The sequence below is a fragment of the Chiroxiphia lanceolata genome, chromosome 2 (assembly GCF_009829145.1).
Source record: "Chiroxiphia lanceolata isolate bChiLan1 chromosome 2, bChiLan1.pri, whole genome shotgun sequence".
Taxonomy (NCBI): domain Eukaryota; kingdom Metazoa; phylum Chordata; class Aves; order Passeriformes; family Pipridae; genus Chiroxiphia; species Chiroxiphia lanceolata.
In genome coordinates this window covers 58,260,636-58,283,240 of record NC_045638.1, presented here as the reverse complement: position 1 = coordinate 58,283,240, position 22,605 = coordinate 58,260,636, and the positions used below count along the sequence as shown (strand labels likewise).

The 22,605-nt window shown below is 40.0% G+C and overlaps 2 protein-coding genes across 10 annotated transcripts in view; one reads left to right on the top strand and one right to left on the bottom strand.

Moving 5' to 3' along the window:
• The window catches only part of LRCH1 (leucine rich repeats and calponin homology domain containing 1), a 118,199-nt gene extending 109,583 nt beyond the window's left edge, over positions 1-8,616 (top strand). For 4 of the 6 annotated variants that reach the window (XR_004355719.1, XR_004355718.1, XR_004355720.1 and 1 more), the window contains one exon: positions 5,973-6,083. Coding sequence is in view for 2 of the 6 variants with exons in the window: in XM_032681156.1 (XP_032537047.1) it covers positions 5,973-6,086 (114 nt within the window). In the remaining 4 variants the exon portion in view is untranslated. Of the gene's footprint in view, positions 1-5,972 lie in introns of all 6 variants that reach the window. The other 2 variants (XM_032681156.1, XM_032681158.1) reach the window with 1 other exon arrangement.
• Positions 8,617-10,409: 1,793 nt separating this feature from the next.
• ESD (esterase D) lies at positions 10,410-22,369 on the bottom strand. Of its 4 annotated transcripts, none has more exons than XM_032681161.1 (9): positions 22,275-22,369; positions 20,639-20,714; positions 19,829-19,917; positions 18,095-18,193; positions 15,293-15,417; positions 14,174-14,293; positions 13,531-13,629; positions 11,680-11,847; positions 10,410-10,635 (listed from the first exon to the last, which is right to left on the bottom strand). In XM_032681161.1, the coding sequence occupies exons 2-9, from the start codon at positions 20,704-20,706 to the stop codon at positions 10,555-10,557; spliced, it is 849 nt and encodes a 282-aa protein (XP_032537052.1). In that variant the 5' UTR covers positions 20,707-20,714; positions 22,275-22,369; the 3' UTR covers positions 10,410-10,554. The 4 variants fall into 4 exon arrangements, with proteins under 4 accessions (XP_032537052.1, XP_032537053.1, XP_032537051.1 ...); XM_032681162.1 differs by lacking the exon at positions 22,275-22,369 and adding an exon at positions 21,857-22,018; XM_032681160.1 differs by lacking the exon at positions 22,275-22,369 and adding an exon at positions 21,683-21,770.
• Positions 22,370-22,605: the final 236 nt, after the last annotated feature.

The following is a 22,605-nucleotide window of genomic DNA, read 5'->3' as shown; positions in this document are numbered from 1 at the left end:
ACTGCGTCATGCAGAAAGAGTGGTAGAAAAGTACTTTATGGTAATGGACCATTCTACTTTGATGATACGAAACACTCATTTCATCATTTTGTCTCTTAGAATTCAATGTATAAGGATATGGCATAATTGGTATTTCCCCTTAAGTATTCATTTTCTTGTACTGTTTCATGTGTGTCTGTCTTTGTTAAGATTTTTGTTCCTTGCGGTTTCAGGGCACTGTTTTCTAAGCATGTTAGAATAAAACTGTGAGGCATTTTTGTAAAATATAGGGTCTACTTTTAAAACTTTATGGTTGAAGGCTAGAATTTATAAAGACTCTGAAGCCCACCATCTACAGTTACAGTTCTGTAAATATTGGCAATTTATTGAGTGATCAGAAAATGCACATATCTAGACATCTAACTAGCTATGCCTCCAAATACAGAATTGCAGCCATAGTATTGAAGGTCAGAGGGTTTGGTTTTTTTTTTTCCTTTGTCAAATCTGGCCATAAATGTACACTTTAGAAAATATACTAATCTTTCCATTGGAAATTAAAAGAAAAAAATGAAATATGCCTATGGCCTGAATTACTGTGCTTTTTTAATCTTCTGCTGTTTTCTTTTGTACTTCAAATGGTACCTTCAGAGCATTTGGACACACACAGGCATCAACAGTAATAGTTGAAAAATATATAAAAAGACATAATTTCAAATTTCCTTATATGAAAAAGTAAATATTTGCTGTAGCTTTTTTAACCGTTTAGAAAGAAAACTGACCTTGACCTAACAAAATGTCAGAAGTTTTGTATGTTGGATACAAGTTTGCTTAAATGTAATGCCCTGATGTTTCTTTTAGTGACTTCCCATTTCAGAATAGTTGGCTCCAAACATTAAATGATGGGCGTTACATGAACTTAGTTTTTTTTAATTTGTGCTTGGAGAAATTGCACATTCCACTATTGCCCTTTTTTTATGAGTATTTTATTTTTCCCCTGTAGATCTGAAATCACATATTCTACAAATACAGGGAAGAAAGATGTTGCCAAATTGTAGAATGCCATTTCTCTTTATTTTTACTAACAAATACAGTTGGGCCCTGCTGTTATTATCATGTGGTCATTTTACTACTTGTCCATCTGATATTATGGCAGCAATGTCTTTTTTGATAATTACTTACTGTATCTGAATTGCCGAGGTGCTTGCCCTACCATAAACTAATTCTAACAGTTGTCATGACTTTGAAGTCATGTGGTGTCAACAAAAATAGATGTATCTGTGGATTGTGTCACTTATCCTTGTGGGATTAGTGTCCTTGTGTATTCCTGGCTTTTTTCTGCACTGTCTAATTCATACATTTTGTTCCAGGATTAGAAACTTGCTCTGGCAAGCACATGCACGCGTGTATGTTAGTGGATACACCTGTTGTACTGTCTCTTTGTGTTGCCTTGTGATTCAACCTCCTGGCTGCTGCCTCCTTTTTGTGCACTTTTTAATATTTTTGCCATCAGGAGGGGTTTGTTCTTTTGCTTTGTGCTGAGTTTGAAAACTCAGCCATTCAAAATGGCTATGTGTCTGTAGAAAGTAGTTTGCTTGCAACAAGTATATAAGTTCCTTTGTTTTCTTAGGGAGAAAAAAAAATTAAAAATATATTAGATAGATACTATAAAAATATAGTAGATAGAGAAGGGAGATATCTGTGCTGGTATGAGTGGAGTGGCAACCCTTTCCACCACAATTGTTCTAAAAGACTTTTAGGCTGGTCTTGAGAATTAGTAGCCAGTTCTCCTGTCTGTTTTTCTGGGGTTTGTTCAGTAATGGTTTCAAGAGGGATGTTTTTAGAGAGGCAAGACATACTTCTATATTGAAGTGTTATGGATCTGAATCTATTGTAAAAGGGTTGAGAGAAGTGGGTACAGCTGAATCTTGGGCGAGTTCTCCTCTTGCTTGGTCAGGCATATTGCTTCAAAATGCCAAGATTTAAGAAAAGTTTTGAAATCTTTATGGCTTGCAGTTTCACAGCTCTGCTGTCAGTGGTTTCCAGAACGCAGTTTTAGTGGATTAGAGAGTGAGGCAGAGCATGGAAGATGGACTGTGCTGCAGGGACAATGGCTGAACCTGAGTACAGAGACACCTGGCATCTTGGCCCAAAGTAACTGCTCTTGTGCTGAGTTATTACTGGTGTGCTCTGGATTCTGTCCTTGGCAGGATTCGATTTTTCTTATTCTGAGAAGTAAATATATGATTCATAAACTGATTTGAAAAGTATGTGAGGCAGGATTGATGAAAGCCATTTACAAAGTTTTGAAGATAGTGGTTAGGGCTTAGATCATGGCTGGGCTTCACGAACGAAGATTTGGGAAGGTCTCTACCCACATTTGTTGCAAGCGCGCTGGTGGCTAAAAAGGCCAATGCGAGATAGACACGTCCGGTTGCAAAAGGCACAGCAGAAAGACTCCTTAGATAAGAGAATTGATTTGTGACACTTTAAGATGAAGTTTGTTGTATTTAGAAGATGGTGTCCCGACTCATTGTCAAGTTTGGAAAGTTCATCATAGCCACGTGTTTGGCTGCAGAGTTACAAAATATTAGCCAAGTTCCACCTGCTTCATAAGAGAAGGCTGTCAATTATATGTTGCAAGCACTGGCAAAGAATGATGTATAGTATAAAATGTTACATGCTGGGAAACTTCTCACTCCTAGAACAGAGTCTTATTTTTTTATGGAGCTCCTAGAACAGCTTTCCTAATGGGAGTATGTATCTTGTAAATACAGAAGTGGGAGAGAGGTTCCTTTATACAAACTAAATTACTGTATTTAAAAGAATTAGATAATGCATTGTCTTTTAAAAGAGAAAAATCTTATTGCATGGAGGTTTTATAGTGCATGCATTCCTTTATGCTTTTAGTGAAAATGTGCTTATAAACAAACTGCAAAATTCCTAGCAAGAGGGCATGACAGAAAGGTTCTCTAAATGCTAGAAGGTGACACAAAAATGGTGAGCTTAGAATTTTTTTATAAGGCAAGCGTCCTTAACTGTGGTGTTTTAAACAAATCCGGCTTCAACAGAAAAATGTATAATATTTTCAAGCATAAATATCTAGCAAGGTAGGTTGTTTCAGGGCTAGATTTTTGGATTCAGTCCCTACCCTTCAGCCTTGCAATACTAATCCCTCGGTTTTCAGATATTGGATTCAGTAGGCTTTATTATTTAATGCCTTTTGTCTAGCATGGAAGACTAATGAAATATTGGCATGCTAAGGGCCACCAAATCTGTGGAACAAGACCCGACTGTACAAGGTCAATGAAAAGAAGAGAGTAGAAAGAATAACATTTCACTTCACTTCAGGTGTCTGATTTGCATTCTCAAGTAGTATTTTTTTTTTTTAATTACCCAAGTTAGAGCATTGTAGATTTTTATATGAACTATGTCCCAAGATATTAGATTGGCAACATGTCTAGTAGAAATCACACATCTGAAGTAGAAATATTTGGAGTGTTTTTCCCCCCCTTTTTATTTCATATCGCTGTCTCTACCTTCTCTTGTAGGTTCTCCAGTGCTAACCAGGTATCAGTTTAGGAGTTTGTATCCTAAAATATATTTATGTATTTCTCTTGAAAAGGTACTTTTTTTACAGAGGAATAAAAGTTGGGGAGAACCATCTCTGACGGCTTGCAGGTCAATATTTCAGTCAGAAGAACAAACAAGAATGAACTGCAGAACTCAGTGTCTTAACTTAATAGGCAATTTAGGGCAGGTTTGAAATGGAAATGCGAGTGATGACCTGGAATGGCTGCAAGATGGGGGTAGTTCCTTGAGCTGCCTGGGCAAGTAGCTGCAGCAGAGAGTGACGGGATGGCAGACAGGAGCAGGAGGCATTTGCCACAACTGTTTGGTCAATGTGAATCTGAATCCACAAACTCAACTGAAGTGGGAACACAGCATTAGCAGATCACCAGAATGTTAGAGCATCTTCCCTGTGGGGAAACGTGTGTTGTCCATCTCCTGCAGACCTTCTCAGCCAAGTTCCTTGAAGATTATCTGTTTGAAGTTGTTTCTTGGGTCATAAAAAAACCTCTCAAACATAAAATATTAAAACAAGTAGTAAATGTAAAATGTGAAGAGAATATAGATAAATTACAGTTACCAGCATCAGATGCCATGATTTTGAATGAAGTCTGACTCTCTCTTGTTTTTAGGTTTCATAGTTAATAGGTAAGTTTTTTTCTCCCATTGAGGCTGGAGTGGGGTGTGAAGAATTTCACCAAAAATTTAAGCAAGCTGAATGTTGGTTATGGATAAAGGAAATAATCATTAACAAAAGAAAGTCATAAATATCAGAAGCAGTGCAACAGCTGTTTAATACTGGTACTTTTTTGATGGAGCTGTGGCCCACTGGGGGAAATTTCCCTGAGCAAGGACTGGACAACAATGGAAGCAGACAAAAACTATTAATCATAGGTGCATAACATAGTACAAACTGTATGAATTGTACTTGTGCATCCCAGTTCAATCATTTCGAGTATTATATTTAGTTTTAAGGTTCCTAGGAGTCAGGGAAGGGACTAGAGCTGAAAAAATGTGTAATGAGAAGAGAGGTTGAAAAGATTAGTGATAGTTAAATTGAACAGATAATCAGTATGAGGAAGTGTGGGAAAAGGACATGAATTGTATAAAGATAAAATAAGGGAGCCTTAGTTAACATTGCAGAAGCAAGAATAATATTCAGTAGAAGACAAGCAATTAATTAAAATAGGATCTGAAATGCATCAGTAATTTTAAAAGCTAAAAGTTTATTGAATAGCTAAGATATTCAATAGTGAGAATATCAAAACAATTGTCTCTTTCCAAAAAATCAGTATCCCCCATCTGCTGATGGTCATGTGTAGATATGTAGGAAAGGAGCAGAAGGTTAGATCACATAGATGATTTTTTCAAGTTTTTCAACCTAAAGTTTCAACTTAAAGCTTTTCAAGCTTAAAGCAGTCTGACATGCAGTTGAGCAGACACTGTTTCCATGTGTTTGTGTTTAACACTGTTGTTTGGGGTTTTATCTATCTGTATATTTTGTCATCCCACTTATGCTTTTGGCTTTCATGTTGTGGCAATGAGTGTCACAGTTGTGATTATGGTTTATGTGATGCAGTCTAGCTTTTCCATTTATTTATTATAAACCTGCTGCCTGATTTCATTATTTCATTGATTTCATTAACAAGAATACCCAGTTACATTAAGAAAAACAACTTTTTAAAGAGGGGACCAGTCATGACTCAAGGCTGCCTCTCTAAGCAAGGCTTTCTCTAATTATTCACTGGTGAGTGTCTTGTTCCCTGTAGGAGATACAGTATTTACTGCTTGACTGTTCTCTGGTATAACAGCTTCTGTGGACAGCCAGTAGGTTTCATCCTGGCTGTGATTGCTGTGTCCTTATGGTGATTAAAGTTGATTCCTGGATATTTCTAATACAGTGGTAATACTTGAAATGAAACACTTCGCCCATTGAACGCACAACATTGCACACACTTTTCTGTAAATACTAGTGCATAGTTTTCAAGGTGCATATCTTGAGACCAAGCCCTACCTCTCTAGAGCCCAGTGGTAGAATGTTTTTTGACAGAACCTGCCTTCTGTCCCCAGACTCACACACATGTAGTAACAAGGCGAATGCTATGTTATCTTGCGCTGTAGGCGAAAGTTCTATGTGTGCTTGCTGGCCCTCGCCTTAGTTAATGTGTTTACACACTGTAATGACCACAGAACAGGTTGGTTTCTGAGGCCCAGAATATAGCAGATCTCTCACTAACTCGTAGGTGTAATGAAAGCAAAATCAGAAACTTTCTGTCAAAATCATAGGAAGTTCTTTTTAATTAAAAATAGGAAATGGTTCCTGCTTGCTGGGCTTTGTGTTCCAAATGTGATCATGTAAAGCAAGGGTTTGCAGTACGTATTGAGTATCCTAATCTTTACTCCTCTGTTGTTTTTTTTTTTTCTAGGAAAAGCTCTGCCTACCACATCACATCCTAGAAGAAAAGGGCTTGGTAAAAGTGAGCATAACAGTTCAAGCATTGCTAGATGTAACCACAGTGAAACAAGCTTTATTCACATGAAACTACTCTCTCTGCTGTTACCAGCTCCACTGTGCCGTGAAAGAATCAAAAAACTGCCCGTCTGTTCAAACTGCATTGAAAAAAACCCCAATACTCCAAGAGTATTCTTACATTTTGATTTTAAAACCATGTTTCAGACTGTACGTATGTGTCAAACTACAGAGCAGAAACTAAACAGAAACATTTTCTAGAAGAAGTTGGCGCTTCACTGCTTTTACATGTCACTTTGTACAGTACTTACTAAAACAACCACCTCTCTGCCACTTAAAAATGTGTGGAGCACAGAGCTGTCTTGCAGCAAGATACCTTCGTATTATTAAACTAAGAATCGCTGTAATCATTTGGGGGGAGGGAGAAGGGAGAGTAAATCACACTGCTACCATGGTAGGTTTTTCTGCAGTTGCGTCAGGCTATTGCCTTTTAAAAAAATCCAGACATAAAATATTTATATAAATATTATTTATTAGTGAGTTGTTATTCATCCTTTGGATGCAGAATGTAAATTAGGAAACTGTATTTTATTACTGCTTTTTTTGTGGTTAAACACTTTATTTTAATATAAATACTTAGTTATTTTTTATTCTACTTGGTGTGCAGTAGCTCTAGATCTTCGTAAATTGTATTTTCTAACGTAAGATTAAAAAAAGCAAACAATAGGTGCTTTTAATAAAAGAACAGCTAGCTGGAATGGAATTCTTTATTTCTTGAATCTGTGGAACATTGGTAAAAAATTCCATTCTGCATTCCACTGAGTTTCCTACATTCCAGTAGCACTTCTCCCCTCACTCCACTAAATCGGCTGAAACTGAGAGCACACCCATTTTATTTGTATATAGATGTTTAAAAACAAACAAACAAAAAAAGGAAATATGTAAACTTGAACAATAAATGTGAACAAATATTTTTGATTGCTTATTTTACTATGCACAAGACATTTAACTTTTGCCACAACAAAATGAATGATGTGCATTAGGATCATGTGTCTTGAAATATAATTTTGCACTGTAACTCGATTTCTTTTAAACACTACAGCACTACAGAACGAATACAAAAAAATAGCACGAGACCATTAACAAGATTTACCAGGTAGCCAAAAAGTTAATTTGTTTTCTTCAGTGATTCCTTCAAGAGGAGATAAAATGACTAAAATTGCCAAAGGCAGTCTCAAAGATGAGATCTCCCAGATCTAACCCGCTGCTGGGTACAGTGCTTCTCCTTAAGAGTCTCTGCAGAATTAAGCACAATGTTCTGTAGTGCATGTTTGCAGGATCAGACCTCTAATCCCACATCAGCAATAGGAAATAAGGAAGATTCTTCTCCTTTTCACCACTTTATGTTTTTTGAAGAGATTTTTAAAAGCATAATTTATTACTAAGACATCACGCATTTTAGATCAAAAAGATCCAGCACAGCGATTCTCACAGTATCTGGAACATCCATTTTTCTTTCATACGAGAGGCCAGTGATGGGACTTGGGCAAGCAGGATGGGGAAGCTGCACGTGGTAAAAGGCGAGCTGGTGGGGGGCACACAAGCAGGTAGTTGGAAAGGCAGAGTGGCAAAAAAAGAGGCAATGTGGTGGGAGGGATTAAACATTTAAGCAAGAGCATGTGGAGAGAACTATCACATGAAGACTTTTGTGAAGAATGATACACACTTGTCACTACCACATATCCAGGCAGTTTCATGCCCGTTCACAAACACTGCATTCAAACCCACCACTGTTCCAATGGCAGATTTTTAATGGCTCACATGGTGTTTGAATGCAGACCACGTGCTTTGATACCACAAATTGCTGCCATGCTGGTGTGTGGTGACAGCAATGTGTTAGGAGGAGGAAAGGGGGCTCGCAGACAATGAGACATCCAGTATGCATGGCATATCCAGTTACTTCAACCAAAGCAAAAGCGTTAATTTTATAGAGGGAACATTGACTTAAATTGTAATTTTGATTGGCAGCTAACTTATTTGTTTCCTTTAAAATGTACTGTGCACTTTAACACTAAATGAAAATGTATTTTAATATTTTACAGAGCTGCACAAATATCTGTTTTGTCAAAAGCTAAAGCAATGTAAAGAAAATTAAGTTTTCAAGTCAGAGTTTATCACATTTTAAAAGCATTCGAGGATGGAGTATAAAAATAGGAATATTGATTTCTGCAGCTTGAGGAATAAAATGCAGGTTTCCTGAGTATTTTTTTACAATGTATATATGTCAACATGAAGCTTTGTAATTATTATTTTGACAAATCTTGTTTTTTCATAATTAAAATTTGGTTTTCTTCTGATAGTGTCTTTCAGTATTTGCTTGAAGTTGGCTGTAAATAAATAGCTCTAAATATTTTGTAATACAGCTTTTTTTATGCAGTCTTAACCTGTATGGCTAAAAAGAGAATCTTCATGAACCTTTGTACAATATTTATATGTGCAATAAAACATGCATGGCAAATCTATAATATCGTACGCAGTGAACATAATGTATATAGAAAATCTTTACTGTAGTTATAATTAAACTATATTATTTGCAGAAAGCCTTTAATGACTATCCTTGTGATTGATGGTTTCTTGTGAGAGATGGTATTTGGAGAGCTTAACATTGGGAATGATGGGTTTGGGGATGGAAAAGGTGATGATGTTGATGCAAATAAAGGAATTTTGCAGCTAAACTAGGAATAGGTTCCAGCTGGTAACTGTTATGTAACTGCAAATGTGGTTCCTGCACCTTTGCTGCTCCTGTTGTTAAGGTCTCCTGAGTTGTTCATTTTACTGCTTCTACTTCTCTGCACAGGGCAGTTTTTTCTGCTCCTTCCCCTCCTCCTGAAATGTAGAGATTATTCTGCAGACTTCTGCTTTAGCAAACAAAATCTGGGTTTATTCTGGCTAATTTTATCTGGCTAATTCCTTTATTCTACTGACTCTGAGCAATAATGCAGTAACACCTTCAGACCTGGGGATAACCCAGTGCACCAGGGCTGTGCTGAGCTGCTTTCTGCTGCCCCTGTCTGCAGAAACAAGTAGTAGGTAATGCTGCTTGTAGGTAGAACACACATACAGCCTTCTCTTTCCCATGCGGGTTTCTGAAGTCTCCCAAGTACAGATTGTGCTAGATTCTCATTTCTCTAATGAAGTATCTTTACCTTAACCAGGTGACTTCATGGCTATATTTTTTCACATTCGGTAGTGGATTTGGGAAGGAGAGAATCTTTCTGCAATAATCTCCTTTTGGAGAATTTTTGCAATGCATACACTTGCATATTCCTAGCCTTCAGAGCTCACCTCGCAAATAAGTAGATGCAACATTGATAAAAGTCATTACATAATTAAAGCCTGTCACCAGCAGAGAAATGTAAGTTCCCAGCATCGGACTCCCTGTAGCCCAGAATCTAGAAGAGGCCAGAGACACAGAAGAGCATTCAGCACTGCTTAAAAAAGGCATCTGATCCTACATCTATCCTACTATTTTCTCTGGCAAGAGTGAGTCAAGGTTTGAGCAATGATTCAGGTCCTACTGAACTATGAGAAAGCAGAGTTTACAAGTGATTACTTGAACATATGATAAACAGCTCACTGGAACAATCTGTGTTCTTGTCCAAGGTAGCTGGCAGGATTATACCACTGGGAACTATTTTAGATCTACAACTGTCAGGCCTACATTCTGCCATCTTTTGTACAATAAGCACACACACTTTCAACAATGACATATGAGATCATCTAGACAGGAATTGCTTTTTTCAGATCTATTTAGTAGTTCCTTGTCAGTCCTGTTAAATCTAAGGAACACAGCATAAGCCTTTCCCACTCAGCAATAATCAAAGGAATGGAGAAAATAACCCTCCTTTACTACAGACTGCTTCCTTCACAAGGTTTATAAGAGGCCTTTTCTTTTAAGTATCATCCATTAAATACTCCAGATCATCTGTTTGATGTCGTAATGCACAGGACAGTAAACCACTGTGCACAGAAAGCTGTCTGTATTCTCCACCAGACTTTGTCCTTGGAATATATTCAGACAGGCCAAGGAAAAATACACCTACCACTTCAGATTAATTAAGTAGCTTGATTACTTGTGCCGCTGATGACTTCCTTCACCATTAAGGGATGAGGTGAACCCCAGTAATTAATTAGCTGAAGGGACACCCTGTCTCTGCACAGTTGCACCAGAAACTGTCTTGAAGTCCCACCTACATACCCACACTCATAGCCTGAAACTGACTCAGGTGCTGAATTACATTTTTACCCAGAATGCAGCATGCACCTTCGTGGTGTTCAGAGAGTTTTCCAAGCATGGAGAAACATTCCAAATACTTACTCTAAAGCACACACATCAGATTAAGGGGGACTTTTATTTTTCTTAGCAGTACAATCAGAAGAGTTCAATTTTACAAACGTTACTTCAGCAAATGATTTTTGTTTAGTTCATCTCTATCCCTTGATTCATGTTGGACAGGCAACACTCACATCCAAGTGGTTCAGGCATTGAGGTATTTTGCATGGTGTTTGATGTGATCATTAATAAATGTAGCAATGAAAAAATAGCTGTGATCATAACCCTAGAAAAGAACAACAACAAAGAAATCAGCAAACAACATGAGGTTTGTAATAAAGAAATCATGCTAAGCTCTCTGATAGGAAAGGTAATGACTCTCCCGGTTTGATCCATTTTAAGAAATACCTGGATTATGTCTAAAAATGGTAAAGAATATCCAAGAGGTTAGGTATATATGAACACTAGAAAGCTAAAGAAACAGAAAGTACCTTAACCTGCCCAAATCTGGGCCACTAAGCTAGAGAGGGGTGTCAGCTCCAGACTGAGATGCAATCAGAGAGAACAGTTGGTAAAACATAGGGCATATGGATAACACAGCCCGGGTCTGAATTGCCTCTCCATCCATACTGCTAAAATGATGTCAACCTCTGAACCACTCCCCTTCATCAGCACTAACTCTAGGTGCAGGGTTTATGATAAATCAGAGAGGACAATCCCTCACTCTCCAGACCTGGGCCCCTCGCTGGGTCTGGCTGGAAGTTGTCAGTGGCTTACAAAGACTCCATTGCTCTCAGGACAGTGTTGTTTTGGGTCACTACACTATAGCAAAAAGCAATCCTTCCACCCAGGCCCTTAAGTGATTCTAAGATTTTAAGCAGTTCCACCCCTTTCCTGATTTACACAGACACATGCAAACTAAATCATCATGAAATTTTATGTTGAGCACAATACCCACAGCACAGAGAAGAGATCCAGCAAAAGGCCATCTGTCACTTTGCTTGTACAGTGACTGTGATACTTAGTAAAAATGACTAATGCTGTGTCTTCAGCCAAGCACTGGCAACTCGAGCCACCAGCAAGGGATCGGCCTGTACAAACTGGAATTGTGACGGCCCCTAGTGGTGAAGTGCAGCTGAATCAGGTGGATACTGCATCCCTTGATGGCCGATACAACAGAAAGTGTCACTTCCCACCCTCTTCCTCGCTTGGCCAGTGACAAGAGTGAGAGCATGTCCCGTTAACAAGATACTCTCTTCACTGCCTGCTGCATAGATCCAAAAATCACAAAGCAAGAACCCAACAATCAAGGGCTGCAGAAGCAACTTGCCTGCTGCAGTCTGAAGACTACTGGGATTTTTTGCTCTGTGCAGGCAGCGATGAAGTTATCAGGCAGTAACTGGCCTGCAGATAGGAACTGGTCATCTTTGCCCTGATCGATCAAGATGTCAAGGCGAGGGCCTGAGTAGGCCTTCACAAGCTGTGTAGCATCATATGCCTGCAAAAATAAATGAGAAGCAACATCCAGTTACATATGTGCGGCTGACTTCAAGAAAAGAACGGCATGGAGAGGGTACTGGGCAGCACTGATCAGGACACCAAGTTACACTTTGGAAGAGCAAAAAACTACGGAAATTCCAAGCAATTGAAAATTAATACCCATGGTCTAAAAAGGGCAAATTGTATGATCTACCTAATTTCCAAGTTGGCAGTTTGACCGAACAGAATCTAGCCCAGGAGAATCAGAAAACAGCAGTATAATCAGTACTGATTCACACCCTCGTTCAAACACTAGATCCTGCTAAAGAAACTTGGTATCTTGATGTAACTACTTTGGCAGCACACATCATAACTTAAAGGCTCTAAACATACATGTATCAAAATGTAATTGTGCATGGGGAACATGTTTCCTGTGGGGTCCTGTGCTTGGTACATGCTCAAAATAAAAAATTCCTTTAAAAAGACAGCAAAGTGTTCAAGGCTGTGGAGAAGACTGGTCACCAACAAACAGCAAAGCCGAAGTCCTGCACCAAGGCGTCAGAGCCATCCTTCCAGGATGCCTTTAGATCCAAAAATGACACTACAATGGAAATGGGAGCTTGGGCTCAACCAAGCATTGTGGCCATGGTATAAAATGATCCTGCACATATTTACATGGCAATCTTAAGCCAAAATACAGAAATCAGAGGTTGTATATCTGTGCCAATGGCGGGTCTAAGTCTGTTCCTGATGACTGCTGTTGATCAATTGGACTGGGTTTACAGAAGAACAAAGCAAGTTAAGGGGACAAAAACCAGGTTTTGTTTTGGGGGTTGTTCTATTTTGTTTTGTTTCACAACAAATATATTAAGTCTAATCAAGTCTAACTGGTGATTTCTAAGTATACAAGCTACTCTATTAGCAATTATAAAAGCAGCTAGCACTCTCCTTTTCTGTAGTGTTTTAATCAGATCTGGATGTCTTCCTAGCAGGTACTTTAATCAAATTTCCAAGGGATTTAACTGCAGCTTGTGCTTATTTACAAGGAAATTTGAGTACCTGGTCATGATGATCCCTTCAACTTAGTTCTAGAAATACACTGCAATGTTTAATCTGAGATTAAGAACACTGAAGAGCTGCCCAAATAATGCAGCAGCATGCAGATAAACATTTTTGTATCTCAGCCATTCACATATGACTACTTACATCTCAAAATTAAGGCCCGGGAGCTAAAACCTAACTTTGTCTACTTTAATCCTGTTCTACAGGACATGAATTTCCAAGTATCCAATGGGCTCCTCTTCCAGCTGCCTCCCACAGGCTGCCCCTGAAGATGCCATGAGGCTCATCAGTCTCTGAACAGTTTGCGGCAGGCTCTTTTCAGGCTACTACAAAAATCAACTGCTCATAAATCAACTGCTCACAATTCTTCTTAGCACAGATTTTTAAATTTTCATAAACCAGAGAGGAATGTAGTCAATTTGATGAGAGACCTCTATCTCATTACATTTTTATAAGCACCATCAGGCAACAGCAAGTCATACCCACCAAAAACAAACAACGCTTTTCCATGCTTAGGGGTGTAGCAAAACAACAGCACCAGCTCAGGGGAACCCCAGAGTTTCATTCCAGACTCCTGCTGTGATACATTTACAGATCACTCGTTCATGTGTTATTAAAGAACTGTGGTTGCAACACATACCTCCCATTTGCTTGTATCTGGTCCCAGATATCCACCAAAGGCTTTCTTCCCCCACTGACACTGAATTGGGTTGCAGATAGGAGCAAATGCCGATACAGACTGCTCAGAAAGAAAGCATGAAAAAAATACTATTTAACAATGAACTCCTGAAACTGAAACTGTTGATACATTTAATGCTGTTACAGAACTCAGAATTATGTTTTCTTCTGCCACATCTACAGAATCACAGAATCACAGAATCAGCCAGGTTAGAAGGGACCTCCAAGATTATCGAGTCCAATCCTTGATCCACTACCACCGTGGTTACCAGACCATGGCACTAAGTGCCACATCCAGTCTCATCTTAAAAACCTCCAGGAACAGAGAATCCACCACTTCCCTGGGCAACCCATTCCAATGCCTGATTACCCTCTCTGTAAAGAATTTCTTCCTAATACCCAACCTAAACCTCCCCTGGCACAGCTTAAGATCATGCCCTCTTGTCTTACTGATAGCTGCCTGGGAGAAGAGACCAACCCCCACCTGGCTACAACCTCCTTTCAGGGAGTTGTAGAGAGTGATGAGGTCTTCCCTGAGTCTCCTCTTCTCCAGAGAAATCTCTATAAGCATTAGTATACCTTATATAACCTATACTGTATCTTACTTTGTACTTTCCAGGATTCTTCAGAGCAAGAATAAGAGCTCCATGACCTCCCATGGAATGGCCAAAAATAGACATCCGTTCAGAGTCAGTTGGAAAATTGGCATTTATTAGTTTAGGCAGCTGTAAAGGAAACAACAGTGTAATAAAAATGTTAAAGCAACTTGAGTGTGTTTAAGAAAAAAATCACACAACGAATTAACTAACCAATTAACTAACACATTTTAATGCCATGAAGCCACTGAAACCAAAGGTACATCTGTGTTCCAGCCTGACATCTGTGACCATGGCCTGAAAGCAACCTAAACATGACTGTAAAATCAAAAGGAAACAATGCAATAAATAATAAGTAACTCAAACTATCTCTAGAGAAATCTATCATAACCTTGTAACACAAGATGTGGGAATTTCCTAAGAGAAATTTCTTGATAGAGACATAAATATACATGTGCTCCTGTAAGTGACCAGAATGGCAAATTTTTCTTGGGATACTATTTTTTCCCCATATTCCCATTAACTCTGGTTTTATTGCAGACCACACAAAACACGTAAGAGTAAACTGGACACTCACCTTTCTAATATATATCTCAAGGATTTCCTTTTACACCCAGTTAAAGAACCACCTCCCCACCCCCCGCAAGACAGCAAAACCAGTGTGAACAGGCAATACAACTGAAGTACTGGTGCAGTGAAATGCAATGAGTTGTTTCACAAGCAGCAGAGCAGAGATTTTACAGGAGCAGAGAATGCACAGGTAACAAACTAAGATCAGAAGCATAGGCCAACCCTGTGGCATCTCCAACAGGAAAGCAGACTCAAGGAGTTCCTGCTCAAGCCCTGCCAGATCTTATCATCTCTGTGCTGTGGTTCTCTCTCTTCTCAGTTCTATGACAATATCTGTTTGGTGGGGAAAGGCGTAACAACTCAATAAATCCAATCACTGAAACAATCAGGGATTCCAAAAGAAATAATACATTCTTTTTATAACAGAGAAAAGCAAGAAAATGACAAACCATCCACAGGCTATCAAAATCACCTTAAGGAAACTTTGGTGCTAGGAACAGAGAGTATGACTGAACCGTACCCCTTTACCTTACCCAGCATCAAGAGGAGCAAAGTTACCTCATCTTTTATGTAGGAATACATCCTATAGTTTGTTTTCCAAGGATCTTCAGTGGCATCCACATAAAAACCAGCACCAGTGCCAAAATCCCAGCTTTCATCTTCTCCTTCAACATTGCAGCCACCTAGAATGAAAATTCTTTCTACAGTTACTGTCTTTACTACATGTTCAGAACTGGAGAACCTGCCACACAAATGAGAGACTTGGGACTCGAGTTTCCCAATCATCATATCTCTACCCCTCCAAATATAAAACAATTCAGATTTTCATTCATTAGTGCAATGTTTTCAACCGTTATTTCAATAACACTTTCAAGATGTCACTTACATAATACCTGCATATATATCAAACTTCTAAATAGTTTCAGTATCTCTTCATAACTAAATATGACATACAGACCTCTCCTAAATTACTTCTGTAAAGCTTTGTCCAATTTACCTAGGGACTTAATCAAAAGTTGTTATTTGTTAATTGGCCCTATCAGCTTATTTCTGTCTCTAGGCCTCATCCTATCAAGTACAAGAAACTACCTTAGAAACCGAAACTGAAGAAAATTTCCTTTTCCTCAGAACACGTATCACCAAATGGTGTGTCTAGGCCAATTTATGTGCTTCAAATAATGTCTGCTAACCTTCCTTTCTAAGATTCTAGAGAATAATAACACTTACTGTTCCTGTAATTTAAGTCTATACCTCTACCTTTTCTACAATTCATTTCATTGCTTCCATCTATATCTCTCCATGAAACTTAAGTAGCTTCTTCTTTGAATAACTGCAGGGTTGTAACCTCTTTTCCAAGGCTATGCTTTCAAACTAAATTTGCAGATGTGTCCTTGAAAGTAATACATCCCATCCAGTCCTCCCTTTGATTGTCTATGATTTACCAGCCTGGTTTGCAGAACAGAATGTAATATTTCAAGGTTTATGTGGTACGAAAATAATGGTCTCTCTTTCTCCAAAATGTTCCTCGTTTCTGCAATCCAAAATTACATGGGTTTTTACCACTGTCAGATTACACTGCAAACCCATGTGTAATTTGACAGTGCCTCATAATTTGTGTAAAGATACCTGCCACCCTGTCACAGTGTGAAATCAGATTTGCACAAGGATTCAAAGCTGACTCTGCTCCAGACTGACATGCCCTTGAACGCTGAGTGATTTCATAACTTAACAGCCCAACAGCCCCAGGGACTCAGGGTGCTTACACAACATGTTGGATATAGAAAGTCTATCTTCAGTACCTCAGAGACAGACAAAAACTCAGCAAGTCCTGCCAGGCAATGAAGGCAACGCTCATTATGCTAAAAGAAACTTTCATGAAGCCTTGTAAAACCAGAAATTTGAAAAGAAATCTGCATAATAGTGCTCAGCACACCCGCCTGGAAAAGCAAACCCCTTAAAAGAAAGAAAAGTAAAGTCTACCAAGGCCTGAGAGAGGGTCTGTAATGACAGGTATTTAATGATTTCATGCAGTCTTTTTACCCACCAGGTACATTTCCTAGCTCCTGGAAGATAATTCTCATTTAGTCATAACTACACAGTTAAAAGGCATATGTAAGCATTTTCACTGCACATGCTCAGATCTCTTAACTAATGATTATATTTTAATTGCTCTTCACTTGTTTCTCCAGACAGCTCAAAGAGACTTAAGAACATTTGGAGTCTCTGAGCTAAAATTTAAGAGTATAATATGAAACACATACTGACTTTCATCCAAATAGTGAAGCAATCCTTATGAGTTATTAGACTTAAAGGCACAAGAGAAGCTGCCAAAAGGGATTAAAAAAAATGGACACAGCAATGAATATGCAAATGCAGTTACACATTGATGGAGACAACTTACACAAACAACATCAAAAACAAGTTCCAGTATAATCACTCAATGTCAATAAGGCAAAGGTTAGCTGCCCATCTCTAGCCTACAGCAAATAGCAACAATGAAGTGTAAAGTTCATTCATACACAAATTTTGCTCTTCTGTCTCTCTTCTTCACTAGAAACATGTATTTATGTTCTTTGACCTGACACAACTTCAAAACTTCAACGTGAAAAATATTTTATGGACAGAATATCACATCATTTCAATATTTCAGATCTGACCCATTAAAGCTTGGGAAACAGTGGAAGACTGCCACCTTTGTATATAGCACCCATGAGAGTTTAGCAGAATCCAGCAAATACGAAACGTAAAATACTGAATCCCCAAATGACTCTATTTCCCGTAAGTGCTGATCCACGATTTTCAGGTTTCCCATACTCAGTCTTATACAAATAACAGCACAACATTTAAAAACCTCGTTCATCAGTAGTCTATTGTAGTGGCAGGGGGGGAAGGGTTTCTGGTTTACTTTTCCAAGTACTGGAATCCTCTACAGACGTGTGTTTAACTGGCTTTAGAAGACAGAATACAATAAAGAGCAAGCATTGCAGTTTTGTGTCACAACACAGTTCTGCAGGTTTTACAGAGTCTCAGCAGGTCACAAAGTGTCAGCAAGAATTCTAATAACACATGATTCTTGTTTCACTTTTCTTTCCTCTCCTCATTCGTGCTGACTTCAATGGCCCCTTTGTTCTAGTTTTAGTGCCACAGCAGCAAGAGAGTTTCAAATGTCGAACCCTCACTACCACGTTATTAAGTACATACACAATATGATCTAGTGAACAATTCAAGATACAGAAGGTGAGGTCATATTCTGACTCAGGTGGGCAACACACTTTGTAGCAAATTGCAGCACTCCATTAGCCAAGGATAGAGACAGTGCCCTTCAGTGTAATGACTCTTATGTCTCTTGCTAGAACTTACGTGGGCTTGTGTCTGGTGCAACCACAATAAGACCGTGTTCAGCTGCAGCTTGTTGAAAACCAGCTTTTGTTATAAAATTCTGTTCTGTGCAAGTTAACCCTAGAGAAATAAAAATATCATTGGTTACCCATCATTCACAGTATACCGGTTTCAAACCCCTTCTTGACAGAAAAGGTTTTGAAAAACAAGGGATTCCTATCTCCATAAACATGGGAAAGTCTTTTCACTAGGTTCAACAATACTTAACGATCCACAGGAACAGACACAGTTACATGTAAGGTCTAGTAACACTAACACTAATATGTGATCAAAACCGGGTCAGTGCGTACTCTGTATTCCCTTGAGTCCCTATTCATATAGCTTATAGTGCCCTCAAGTACCATGAATTTAAATCCATTAACCACAGACACTGTTGCTAAGGTTGACATCCTTTACTTTTGACACCTAACCCTGTAACTACATTTTTCTGTCTACTGCCATCTCAGCTGTTTGCATCACAGAATTACACGTGTGGTCTGACAAAGGTCACATACTTTAGGCAGTATAAGGGCCTGTAAGCACTTTGCTCCAAACCCACAGCAATCCATGCCTTCTGTACTGCAGCAGGCCCAAATTAAGTCCAATTACAAATACTCCACACCAATATTTTAATATTTCTTCATTGTGCAATTTGAGAGGGCTTGATGATTCTTGTTTTCTCTGAGGACAAGTTGCAAATAACCTCATCTGATGGATATACTAGCCAAGACAGCATGGTTTACATTCAAAAAATAAATGTGCTGCATGGCTCAGAGCTCTTCAGATGATTCTGATGTTTCTAACATTAAGGATAAACATTTTTACGTAGTCTGCTGTCATTCTCCAAATCAGACCTAAGCTATTTTGTGTAATGAATACATACAAGGAGCATATTATTCACACTAACAGTCAAGTCTCCCACTTTTTAAACAGAAGTCTCAATAAAGCAACTCCTAAAATTACAGAACAGAGTTTCTGCTTTTCATCTTGAATAATAGGAAAAAACCACAACTATTTAATTAATTTATCCAAGAGCCTTCACCAACATAAATATGTCCATTTTGAAAGCCTTAACATTATTTATGCAATAAACAATGCCTTAACATTATTTATACAGTTTTGGTGCAAGATCCAGCTCTACGGGAGATGGTAGAAATAGGATGGAGAAACAAAGCCAGGATAACTGGGAGCACATGTCTGTACACGCAGACTCATCCCAGCTTGGCTTACATCCAGCAAGACAGCAGCTGGATAGGAAGCTGCAGGAGCTGGAGAGACAAAGAAACGATGCTGTGGATGGACAACTTCACTGCTCTTGCACAACCTTGTTCAGCCCCTGGCCCTTTCTGATCCTCTGTTAGCTGAGGCAGTCTGTCATTAAAAAACGGAAGCAGGAGGTGCCCCAGTGGGAAGGCCTTTCAGGAGAACCTTTAAATGTATAAGTTTTGGAACAAAAAGTATGAACATTTTAGAACACAAGGGCAGAATATTTTGAACACTGAGCATTTAGAACTGGTAGGCTACCCCCAAGGCTGGCTGCATCCTGGTGTATCACAGTACACTCAAAGTAAATGCTTCTTCCAGAAGATGATCTTTTGTAGATTTCAAGAGCTCCCACTTTAGTACCTCTACATTAGGTTTTCAGTAACCGTAGCTCAGTAGCTTGAACATGCTTAAGATTATCTTTTTTAAATTACTGAAATTCACATTACTTACCCGAGAGCCAATACAGCACAGGACACTTCCCAGTTTCTGCTTTTGGAGGCAAGTAGATTCCAAATTTCATTTTGCATTTTAGCTCTGCACTGTATTAATAAAAGACTCCTTGTTATCACCACTACTTGATTAAGAAGATCACTATCATTAAAAAAAGAAAGGTAACTCAATGCATTTAATTCAAAGAGAGATTTTGTCAGTGAATTGTAACAGCTAAGGTAAATGAAGTGAAAAGCCACTTTTAAACTCAGCCTTAGATTCAAATTGGCAACAGCTGACTTTCCTACCTTGTTCTGAATATCCTTACAACAGAGGCTTTCAAATAAGCCACATTTTTGCAGTGCTGCTAACTGGGAACAGTTTGAAAACTGAATTCCGAACCCCAGCAATACTTAACTTGAGCTTTGGCTATTAAATTGCAAAGTAATTTTTACTGAAGAACTATCTACTGCATCTGTCTACTCTTTTCCTGAGTGCATAGAAGTGAAATATCTAGTAGAGTGAATGGAACTTTGCACCCACAGTGATTCTCTGTGCCGCAAATAAGACAACCCAAAGTGATGGAGCTTCATTTTCAAAGGCAAAAATAGCGGCTTCCTATCTCAGATCTGCAGCACTAAGTACACTAGATTATGTTAAACATTAACACAGAAATACAATAACACAGCCAAAGCAGCAGAAGACATTTCTTACTGAAATATGGATATTAGTGAGAACATGCTATTTTCCTGCAGACTGAAAACACTGACAGCAATGACAATATATGTTTAGCCCCATGCTAAATATCTAGGCTGCTTTAGTGGTGTTTACCTGTCGTGTTCAAACACCTTCTGGAAACCCTCAAAGCATTTGTTGCTGGAAACTTGTTTCAGAGCCATGATTTTAACTGCAAAAAGACAGGAGCAAGTTAAATTTGAAAATAAAACATTCCTGGACTTACAGTGAGTTTTGAGAAAAGAAGAGTTGAGTACAAACTTGAAATATCTTTGTTTAGTTTTATAGTTTTTCAGAATCTCCTGAAAACACTTTCTGATCTTTCATTAACTTTTTATTTCCCCACAGAAAAGGGACAGGGGAGACTGAACTCTTGTGAGCAGGACAGGCAAAGCCTTCCTGATTTCCCATAGACCCACATCTTCAATCACCTTTACCTCTGCAGTAACTGTTGGCTTGCTCTTTGTCTACCAACACCAACACAGCTACCCAACAAGCAACCTCACGTGCTGTGGTTAACCTGCAGCTGCCTGTGACATGGGGCCAGGCTGCTACCTCCACAATGACTGTACAGGAGAGAAACCTGTCCCACCTTTCACTCGCTGTGTGTGGCAGTATCCAGCCACTAATTACCACAATACTGAGGACTGTTCTCATCTTTGATGGAAATTAATTACCATGTTCTAACATTCTGTGGGATGGTAGAAACAGAGAAGCAGAAGGGTTATTTCCATGGCAAGCAGTATGAAAAATACAAGCAAAGAAAGAGTAATGGGAGTTTTAGAATAGCTGGTAGTGTAAAAGTACCAAATTTGCTAAGGAAATTTGGGAAGGCTGACACAGAAGTGGACACTGTCAGCTTGCACAGGCAGTAAGGCCAACCAGGCAGCTGAAAGGGGGACAGACCAAAAGGGTCACAGAATATACTGAGTTGGAAAGGGCCCACTAGGATCATCGAGTCCAGCTCTTAGCAGGACAGCCCGAAGAATCCTACCGTGTACCTGAGAGCATTGCTCAAACGCTTCCTGAACTCTGTCAGGCTTGGTGCTGTGACCACTGCCCTGGGGAGCCTATTCCAGTGCCCAACCACCCTCTGGGTGAAGAATCATTTTCCAATATCCAACCTAAACCTTCCCTTACACAACTTCAGGCCATTCCCTCGGGTCCTGTCACTGGTTGCCAGGGTCGGCATACAAGAAAATCCTGAGGAGAAACCAGGTAATATCACACCAGGTAACAAACGTCAAACCGAAAACGTCTCATCCCTAAGAGTTGTGCGCTTCTGTGGGGCACCGGCCAAGAAAAGACACGCACCACGGAGAGCCCTCAGGGGCTGATCGTTGTCTTCTATCACCCCGGCGGGGCCGGAGCCGAGGGGTGCCCACCAGGCAGTGCCTTACACCCATCCCACCGCAGCACCGAGCTAGAGGGGCTAAAGCAGTATCAAGGCCCCGGCCCCGGCTCGGGACGCCCCTTTCCGTTTCCACACAGCCAGTCCTGCCCGCTGTCCCTGAGCGCTCTCCTGTGCCTCCATTTCCACCCTCCCGCCCTCGGAGACAGCGATCCCTCCCCCGCGGCCTCCTGCCGGCCGGGCCCGCACGGCCCTGCCGCTGCCGCTGCCGCTGCCGCCGCCCGCTCTCCCCGCAGCGCGGCCCCGGTCCGGCCGGTCCGGCTGCCCCGCGCTCCCCAGCCCGCACCGCCCGGCCCGCGGCCCCTTCCCCCGCTCCCTTACCGCGGTGGGGCCGCGGGTCCTAGCGCTGGCGGTCCGGGGCGAGAGGCGGCCCCTGCGCGCAGGCGGCCTCCCGGTGCCCCCGCCCCGCCCCCGCCTCTCGCCCGCCATGGAGCGGCGGCGGCCCGGCCGCCGGGGAGGGGAAGCTGGGTAAGGGGTACCGCCGAGCCTCCGCGCTGCAGAGGTGGCGCTCGCGGCTCTGAAGGAGAATATATTGAGCAGTAAAAAAAAAAAAATTAAGAATTAAATAAAAAATTAATCCAAAGAATCTGATAATATTGGACTATTCGAAGCAGCAAGTGTTTCTGTTAGTGTCATTGTCCCTCTTCAAGGG